Source organism: Petaurus breviceps, unplaced genomic scaffold (genome assembly GCF_028583685.1).
Source record: "Petaurus breviceps papuanus isolate PSGF00001 unplaced genomic scaffold, PetGlider_PUasm1.0 176, whole genome shotgun sequence".
NCBI lineage: Eukaryota > Metazoa > Chordata > Mammalia > Diprotodontia > Petauridae > Petaurus > Petaurus breviceps.
This window is the reverse complement of record NW_027185771.1, coordinates 15,958,008-15,968,485: the sequence shown is the minus strand read 5'-3', so window position 1 is coordinate 15,968,485 and position 10,478 is coordinate 15,958,008. Positions and strand designations below refer to the sequence as shown.

General features: G+C 40.5%; 1 protein-coding gene across 3 annotated transcripts in view; it reads right to left on the bottom strand.

The window, feature by feature from the left end:
* The window catches only part of RANBP10 (RAN binding protein 10), a 150,494-nt gene that overhangs the window by 36,635 nt on the left and 103,381 nt on the right, over positions 1-10,478 (bottom strand). For all 3 annotated transcript variants that reach the window (XM_069085720.1, XM_069085721.1, XM_069085722.1), the window contains exon 4: positions 7,028-7,195. In XM_069085720.1, the coding sequence (XP_068941821.1) occupies positions 7,028-7,195 (168 nt within the window). The remainder of the gene's footprint in view (positions 1-7,027; positions 7,196-10,478) is intronic.

Here is a 10,478-nt window from a genome sequence, read left to right as displayed (position 1 = left end):
ATAGATAGATAGATAGATAGATAGATAGATAGATAGATAGATAGATAAGATAGACAGACTCATATGCATACATATATATCCAAATATATTTAAATGTTAAAACATATTTATATTTATCTATCGATATGTACACATGCGCGCGCGCGCACACACACACACACACACACACATACACACACACTTCTGGTCTTCTCCTATTAGAATGTGAGCCCCTTGACAGCAGGGATTGTCCTGATTTTCTACTCTTATCCCCAGTGTTTAGCACTGAGGGAGGCAAACACCACAATGGAGAGTGTGCTGGACATGGAAGTCAGGAAGACCCAAGCACAAATCTAGCCTCAGACACAGATACATAACCCTGGGCCAAGTCATTTACCCTTCTATCTCAGTTTCCTCACCTGGAAAAAGGAGATAATAATAGCATCTATCTCTTAGAGTGGTTGTGAGGATGAAAACAGATAACTGGATAAGTGAAGCACATTAGAAACCTTAAAGCTGTCTATAAATGCTACCTATTATTATTGCAATCACAGGGAGCTGCATACCGGAAATATATAATAAACACTTTCCATTTATTCATTTTTCTTGAATTTTACCAGTATCTTATGCTTACTTATCTGTAAAAATCCTGTAGCTACCTAGTAGAGGAATCCCTGAAGGGAAGAGCACTTTCCCCTTTTGTGTCTATATCTCAAGTGCCTACGTGAGGGGCTGGTACACGTCAGGTATGCAATAAATGTCTTCTGGTCCCATCCTTTATCTTTATCAGAGAAGTGAGAGGCAGAACAAGAGTTGAACAGTTCTGTCTTCTGTCTGTCACATACTAGTCCCTTGTCTCTTTGTTCTGAGCAAAGTATGTGACTTTGTGACCTTTCTTCCCCCAAAATGACCAAAACCCTAAAATCCTAACCTATCTTTAAGATTATCTCCTGCTCTCCCCATAGACTGGTCTGGTAATCTTACCCAAAAAAAAAAATAAGCTTGGCTTGGCCCAGCTTTTCTGAATGGATCCACACTGAGATCTAGTGATCATGCACTGCTTAGCACTGCTTACCTTTCCAAATGCTCATAAGCAATCTGCTCACTATTACTTGGAGAACTTGAAAGGGATGTCAAACTCAAGAATGAAGAGTTTCTGAAAACAATCTTTTCCTCCTTTTAAGAAGTAGAGATCTTTGCTTGGTACCTTTCCTATTTTTGTGATTTCTCAGGTTATTAGCAGCAGTTCAGTGGTCACACCTTCAAGAACGACATCTCTGGGATATAATTGTTTCAGCTCTGGAAAGAACTTCACTTAAAGCAACTAGGTGCTTGCATAGCCCCTACCCACCCAAAGCATCTTTACGTGTACCAAGTCATTTATGTTAACTCCCCTAGGTCATTCTGGGCTCTGGCTTCACAGGCCTATTCTTCCAATTCACAATGGTCTTTGGTATTGTCCTTTGGTTATGGATCTCTCCTTAAGTCTTTTCTCAATATGAGGGCATTGAAAGGTCACCATTTAAAACACATTGGTTTCTTTTGATACTGTCCTCTTTTTTTCCCTCACTGAAATAATTTCTGACCATACTCTTAAGAAATTTGGACTTCTGTGCCTCTTGAATTGCTTTCCCTTGGAGAGTCTGTGCATCAACTACTGTTTCTCCCACTTCGAGCTTCATGACTATTCACAAGGACCTCCCTTTCCTCATGATCACTGTACTACTAACATTCTATAAAACCACATACTATACCCAGCTGAATGGATCATCTAACCAGAAAGGGGGCAGACAGACTAGAAACAACACACTACCTTGTTATAGCAACTATTATGGCCTGGTGACCTTAAGGGCAACTGAGAAGTCCTCCTTGGGAGTACATGCACAAGTACTTGTGTCTTAATTCCAACAGAATTTTTGGGCTCATGTTTAAAAATTTCAGGAGAAAAACTGCAAACATACAAAGTAAAGGCTTCCCTCTAAGGTTTCTCTCTAATTCCTCCCACTTCCCAAAGTCGGGAGCTGCTGCTCCCGTTAATGTCCACCTATGACTGCTCAGGGCCTGTTGTGTCTATATGAAGGCCATGGACAGACAAGGAAGGGTTCACTGGTGGAGGGACGAGGAGAATGACAACACTAATCATACGCACAAGAATTTGCAAGATTTATTCACAGAAAATAATTTCCATTTCTCCCTCTAAAATGTTTTGCTTAACTAAAGGCATGTTCTTTCGTTATTGTGTGTTCTTGAGCCACAGCTAAAATCCTGTGCTTAAAAGACTTTCTACACCGCACACAAAACTGGCCTACATGGGGCCAGTCCAACCACTACACGTCATTTAAGGGTATGCTGGGGATGGAGAAGGTACTACTGCAGCCTGAGAGTCCGGGGGATTATCATGCGAAAATATGTCTAACCTAGAGATGAATAACATGTGGTCAACCCTCCCATTAACCAGATAAAGGAGGGGACACTTTAAGATTCTGATGACTTCAATCACATTCTAGCAAGACATTCTGTGTCTGCCAGATGAGAAGATGACCAAGCACAGATGACTACACTGGCAGGGCTCAGAACCCAGGGAGAAAGAATCCATATGGACCTGGATCTTGACCTTGGGAAAAAGAGTAACTATCAGGGTAGTAGGGAGAAAACAATAGCTTTTTCCCAACTCCAAGTTTGCCCTTCAATAATCCTCATGTGATGCTTCCCCTGGAAAGCAGAAAAGCCTGGAAGCCCCAGGAGTTGCCTGGTTTAATGGAGAAAGTGAGCATTTTTTGGTATTTCCAAGGCAGACACCCTCTTGCAAGGATAGTAGGCAGCACTGATGAGGGTCAATCAAGGTTTTCCCTGTCTAAAGACAAATAGCAGAATGCAGCAGAAAACACATTCAATCTGAAATCAGAGGACTGACACTTAGATCCTTGCTCTACTACCTTAGGCAAATAAGTCACTTACCCTCTTTGGGAGATTACATCAGACAACTTTTAAGGACTTTTCCACCTCTAACTATAAGTCAGATTAAGCTTCCAGTCAATGACACGAAGGGAATAAGAGGAAAGATTACCTGGTGCACCCAGAATGCCATTACCCAAATTTCTTGGTAACTATCCACTACTTCCTTTATTTGTGTCCAAAATGCACAAAAGAATTTAATCAGGAGGGACAAAGGCCCTAGGAGATTCTGCTGAGACTGAACCTAAAAGAAAATGTTTGAAGAGGAAGAATTCAGGAGTAGTGTTTCTCCCTGAAAATAACAAACAGAAATGTGTTAAATGCTCTAGGAAAACCTCAAGCAAGTTTCTGAATATGGCCTGGAAAAGGAGTCAAGAAGATAAGATGGCGGGGTCCTATGAGATTTCTCCTGGTTTCTTACAGGTCACAATGGATACTTTCTATCTAGGATACAGGTCTTTCCTAAAAGCCCAATATCTCAGACACTAAGCAGGAAGAATACGGGATCTAAAATCAAAGACTAGATTTGAATCCTGGCTCTGCTACCTGGCCAATTTATTTAACATCCCCTCAAGCTCATTTTCCTTCTCAATGAAATGATGGTGTCAGACAAGCTGTTATCAAGGAGCCTTCCAGTGCTGTGTCCTAAAGCAGATTCTGCTAAAGCCCTAGGAGTCAGATCACCTCTGGCACTCAAAGGCTAGGACCACCAGACAATCTAGGCCTTTGGAGACCCCTAATACCTACAGATAGGAACTTAACTCCAAACATCACCTTGAGAATTCAAACTCTTCCTCTCTCAAAAGCTCCCAGGATATTAGATCACACAGATCTCCTCAGAAGAGAATGTCTATACCTGGGGTCCAGGAAGGGAACCCACTGGTAAAAAGAGCCCACGTGAACTCTGTGATGTGAAGAATGCAGCAAGTATCCTTTGCGGAAGCATTGCTGAGAAGGTCCTGACTTCACAGGCATCTGAAAGGTGCTTACTTGATGGAACTCCCAGCTCAAGTGTCCCACTTCTACACTGAAGACAACAGCTGAGATTCTCCCCAGCTAAGTACAGAAGTAACGAAGGTGGGTTTCTGCACCAGTCCTACTGAGCAGTCCCTTTGTTCAGCTCTTCGACTACAGAGCAATGAATGCCTCTTCGTGCTTTGTGCCCTAAATCACAAAGCATCACCTCTACCAGTGTAGGTTTACAACTACAGTTTTCAGTCTTTGCAAGGCAGCCTTAGAGGCAAGGCTCTTCCAAACAGGGTGGTTTGATATAACAAGGTCACTGTCACCGAAGGGCTCTGACATACTGAGTCCATTTTTCCCCATGCCTGGCAACCCATTTGATTTTCTTTCTCATTTGCAAAGATGATAGTCCTCTCTAGAATAATAAAAAGCCTTCTAGGTTCTTAAGGGTTCAGATCATTTTCTAGTTAGGCTCCAACATCTCCCCTCCCTCCCCAGAAACTCAAGAGATGGAAAAGAATATGTCTCAAACTCTAAGTAACCAGGAGTCACTACCCTCAGCTGTGCTACACTGAAAGTTGGCACTTGAAAGCCATTTCATGAGGGACACTGTCCTTGTCTATCACTCCAGCAGGCAGTTTAAAGAAGAGTGCGGGCCCAAATTCTCTCCTCCCCAAAATCTTGACCCTGCCACCATTTTCTCATATTTCTAAAACCAGAGAGGTGTCTCCTTCAGTGAAGAGAAGTATAGTCAGGTATGAATAGACAGGCAGCCTTTCTCCAAATGCATTCTTTCACTGTCATATCCCCTTTGCCTCCAAGTTCCCATACCCAGACACCTAGCAAGGAGGAGGGCTGACAAGAGGATACAAGTAGTAATACAAGCTGCTCTTGTCCCCTAGAGTTCAGCATACTTTTTCAATGGGACTGAACTTCTGCTCAAAAAAAGAAGGAACTAATCTCTGCAATGGGCTTTATGGTCTCCCACTAAGGCAGAGAAGTTGATACCTATGAGGTGAAGTAGCCTTCCCATCACCAAAACATTCCAAGGGACCAGTTTGATCAATGTGAATCCATAGAGCTATGTTAAAGATGTGGTGTCCAAAGTTTATTGGACAGAAGCCTAATTTTTCAAATATATAAGGAAATGAGCCAAATTTATGAAAACAAGAGCCATTTCCCAACTGATAAATGCTCAAAGGATAGGGACAGGCATTTTTCAGAAGAAAAAATAAAACCTTAATATTTTTAATATTAGTTAATTATTATTATTAGTTATAAATTATTAACTAATTATTTTATTATTATTAAGTTATAAAAAAGGTTCCCTAAATTGTTATCCATTAGAGAAATGCAAATTAAAACAACTCTGAGGTATCACTCTCACACCTATCAGACTGGCTAATGTGACAGAAAAAGAAAATGATAAATGCTGGAGGGACTATGGAAAAATAGGGACTTTGATGCACTGTTTGTAGAGTAGAGTTCAATCATTCTGGAAAACAATTTGGAATGATGCTGAAAGGGTTATAAAAGTGTGCACACTCTTTGACCTAGCAATGCCACTACTAAGTCTGTATCCCAAAGATAAAAAAAAAAAAAAAACAGAAAAGGACCTATATTTACCAAAATATTTATAGCAACACTTTTTGTGGTAACAAAGAACTGAAAACTGAGGAGATGCCCAACATTGGGGAATGGCTAAACAAATTGTGGCATATGATTGTGATGGAAGACTATTGTGCTATAAGAAATAATGAGGGGTTGGCTAGGTGGCACAGTGAATACAGCACCGGCCCTGGAGTCAGGAACACCTGAGTTCAAATCCGGCCTCAGACACTTAACACAAAAAACTAGCCGTGTGACCTTGGGCAAGTCACTTAAGCCCAACTGCCCTCCAAAAAAAGAAATTATGAGAAGCTTTTTGTGGTGGCAAAGAACTGGAAATTGAGGGTACATCAATCAATCGAGGAATGATTGAACAAGTTGTGGTATATAAATTCAATAAATTGAATACTATTATTGTGCTATAAGAAATGAAGAGCAGGTGGACTTCAGGAAAACCTGGAAAGACTTATATGAACTGATGCTGAGTGAAGTGAGCAGAACCAGGAGAACAATGTACATAGTAATAGCCACACTGTTCAATAACTGACTTTGAAAGCCTTAACTCTTCTCAGCAAAGCAAGGATCTAAGACAACTTCAAAAGTCTCATGATGGAAAATGCTCTCCACATCCAGAAAAAGACCTTTGGAGTCTGAATGGAGATGGAAGCATACTATTTGCTCTCCTTTTCTTTTGTTTCTTCTTTCTCGTGGTTCCTCCCATCGGTTCTAATTCTTCTTTATATCATGACTAATGTGAAAATATATTTAAGATGAATGTATAAATACAGCCTATATCAGATTGCATGCCCTCTTGGGGAGAGGGAAGGGGAAAAATTTAAAACTCAAAATCTTATGGAAATGAATGTTGAAAACTAAAAATAAATTAATTATATATTTTTAGAAAATTAATAATGAACAGGATGGTTTCAGAAAAATTTGGAAAAACATGAACTGATGTAAAGTGAAATGAGCAGAACTAGGAGAACACTGTACACAGTAACAGCAATTTTGCAACAATGATCATCTGCGAAAAACTTAGTTACTCTGATCAATACAATGAGCGATGATAATTTCAAAGGATCCATGATGAAAAATGCTATCCACCTCCAGAGAAGGAAGTGAACTGAGTGCAGAATAAGTACACTTTTTTCACTTTCTTTATTTTTTTGCTTTTTTTTTTGGAGGTGGGGTGTTGGCTGCAATATATCTAAGATGGAACTATGTTTTTCATGACTTCACATAGAAAATGGATGCATCATATAGCCTTCTTTCTCAATAAGTGAGGGAGGGGCTGGAGGAAGAGAATTTGGAACTCAAAATTTAGAAAAATGAATATTACAAACACACAAAAAAAAAGGAGGAAAGGGGAGGAAAAGATGTGGTACCTAACAGAACATTCCCATGCTATCCCAGCAAGAAGCCCTGCACTTTGCCACCAATCAGGTGGGGTGTGACATCCCAGTTAGCCCCAAGTCCAAGGCCAGGAACAGTTGCCCTTACCCAATGTCCCTCATTCACTTACCTAAGCTGTGTCCATTCTTTGTATAGAAGCAAGTGTTGTTGATGAGGTTGACACAGCAGCCAATCACATCTCCAGTAGTAAAGGTGGGGCCATAAGGTTGCCCAGTTCCAGAAGAACAGAATGAATGTCCATCATCACCATGATAACCATATGAATGCTTGTCCCAACCTGTAGTAGCAGAAAATAATATCAACTGAGTGAAGGGAAAAAGGAAACTGAACTGGAGTCCAAGAAGCATTGGAGGAAAGTTTTAGAGAAACAGTTGTTCTGAGAAAGCAATTCAGTTGCTTAAACTTCTCACACACAGGGGACTTGGGCTACCTTCTCTTTCCAAATCTACCATTCTAGGTAGGTGCTTCATCACAGGGCTCCATGGTTCATTTCATTGCCTCAAAAGGATTTTAAAGAACATCTAGTAGGTATAGCACTATGCTACACACTGGGAGTGGAGTAAGGGATATACAAAGAAAGCTTAGCTTATGTCCTCCAAGAAGTTTTGTCTAATTGACATTATACACACAAACACTCTCTTTCTCTCTCTCTCTCTCACTCACTCACACACACCAAAATAGTTAAGAAACAACACAAGGCAGTATGTGATTAAATAACAAAGTGAGTGATATTCAAACTCAGAGAAGGGGAGACCAAAATGGGTTATTATAACCGGGGAAGGCTTAATAGACACAGTGTTAGAGATTAATCTTGAAGATTAAGGAGGAAAGAAAGGAGCTACAGATCAAAGAAACCATGAGCAAAAGACAGGTGTAGAAATAAGAATAGAAGATAATAACTAGATCAATCAGACTATAGTAGAAGAGATGGCTGAACTAAAAAAAAAAAACACCACATAGGGGTGGCCAGGTGGTTCAGCGAGTAAGAGCACTGGCTCCAGTGTCGGGATGACCTGGGGATCAAATCCGGGCTCAGATACTTAGCACCACACCCAGAAATAACTGGCCGTATAACCTTGAACAAGTTACTTAACCCCGATTGCTTAAAAAAAAAAATACAAAACACCACAACAAACAAAAACCAAACAAAACAACAAATGCCAGAGACAGCTTATTCTAGGTCTTGAATGCCAGGCAAAGGAGTCTGGGTTTTGATTAATCAGCAATGAGGTAGAAACAGAACTGTAAGATTTAGAGATGGACTGAATTCTACAGATCATGCAGTATTTCATTTTAAAAATAAGGAAACTGAAGCTCAGAAGTTACTCAACTTTCCCAATATCCCAAAGGTGACACTGCCACTGAGTGACCATGGTGGGATTCTGACTCTCAATCCTGTGCCCTTTCTACTATACCACAGTTGCTTTGGTGGCACTCCCACAACACCCACCATCAGCTACAGATGAACCACAGGGTCTGCTCGTGGCAGCACAACTCCACTGGCAAGAGGTATCTGTTGAGTACATGTCAAGCATGATGCTAGGTTCTAGGTAGAGAGAGAAATTAAAGTCTCTGCTCCCTATCTAGTCAGGAGACAAGGCTGGCTATATCAAAAAAGGCCATATATTAAATGTCAAATGAAAGACACACATAAATTTGTGAAAAGAACTTAATGAAGATCGAATTGATTAGAAAAGAGGTAGAAAAACGAACTGGATCTTGAAGACTAAGTAGAAAATAAATAAGCAAAGAGAGCAGCTAGGTGGCAAAGTAGGTAGAGCACTAGGCCTGGAGTCAGAAAGACTCATCTTCTTGAGTTCAAATCTGGCCTCAGACTCTGACTAGCTGTATGACCCTGGCAAGTCACCTAATTAACCCTATTTACTTCGGTTTCCTCATCTGTAAAATGAGCTGCAAAAGGAAATGGCAAATTGCTCCAGTATTTTTTGCCAAGAAAACCCAAAATTGGGTTACAAAGAGTTGGGTACAGTTGAAACGACTGAACAACAGAAAACAACAAATTACCAAAGACAGGCAATGATGGGACGGGTAGAGGAGGCACAGAAATGGGAATCTGAATAGCATGTTTTAAGGAGAGTGAAGAAAGTGGTTTTGCTAGTGCTGAGTTTCTTGGGGAGACACAGGACATAAGGTTATGACAATTAGATGGAGAACCTGTAACGCCAAGGCTTTGTTCCATGGGCAAAGAAAACCACTCTAAGTGTTCTGAGTCAATGAGGTGGTAAGCACTGTGTGACAAAGCAGTGTTCTTGGTTGATTCCTCAGTATAGGCCTAGAGACAGACTGTATGTCTACTGTTTGAGGACAGGGCTCACTGAGTTGGAGGAAATTCATCCCCAGTCTGACCACAAGATGATTCATTTTTTCTGGCCATAGCACCTTTTGAAAACCTTCTACTCGGTCAGAATGGGCTTGTTTAGGAAAAGTAATACCTATACCAATAAAATCACAGATCCTTGAAGAAGTGAGGATATAAAAATAAAACAAAGAGGGCAGCTCTACAATCTCCTCTCTCCTTGTCCTATAGCATGACTCCTGGTTCCCAATAAACAGTGAGTGCTGACACCCCTTACATGCTGCTGGGATGGAAGAAGACAGAACCACAGGATGGCTCTCCCACCAAACTTCTCTACTCAAGAGTTCCCTTCTCTAAATCAAACATTGAGAAATATTATACAATAGAAAAAGTATTATATTAGGGGTGAAGGCACGGGTTCAAATCCTGACATTGTCACATGTTAACCAGGTAACCCAGCACAAGCCACTTAACCTAAGGCAGGTCACAGTTTGTTCATCTGTTAAATCAAAGTGTTGGAACTGGACAACCTCTGAGGTTCCATTCAATCTAAAGATGTACACAAGCTGTCTACAGAGAAAAGATTCTATTTCCTCCAAAGAAGTGTTTTCTGGAAGGGTCAAATTCCTGCTTCCATATCTCATGCCATTTATTTACATTAGGGTCCAGACCAAGGAGGGAAGAAGTACATAAGAAGTTAAGCCTCCTGACCAGAATTCTAAAGTAATACTAATTAGGTGGAGAACACACCAGGGAATAAGATACTAGATGCCAATTAAGGCAAATTAACAGTTTCTATAATTAATTCCATGTGAAATGAAATGCAAAATGTAGCTATGTTGGTTTTTTTTTTAATTTCACAGAAAATCTTCACCATCTGTTTATGGTCAAATGGCCTTTACCAGGCCCTAGCTTTATGAAAACAGAAGTTTTAGTTATATAAAATGCTGGAAGGGGAAGAGACCTTGAAGATCATCTGGTATTCCCTGTGTGGCCTTTGAAAAATCACTTCCCACTTGTTTGTACTGATACAGAGTGAAATAAGCCAAACCAAGAAAACAATTTACACAATGATCTCAAAAATGAAGGCATCGTGACTCCAGCTGATTGAAGGTGAAATCTACTTCCTGCTTTTGACTGAATGTTGGACTCCAGGTGTGGAATGAGGCCTGCACTGTTGTCTGGAGCCATGGGGCTGATTTTTTTGCTTAGCTATACTTTTTTGGTACAAAGAAAGGCTTGT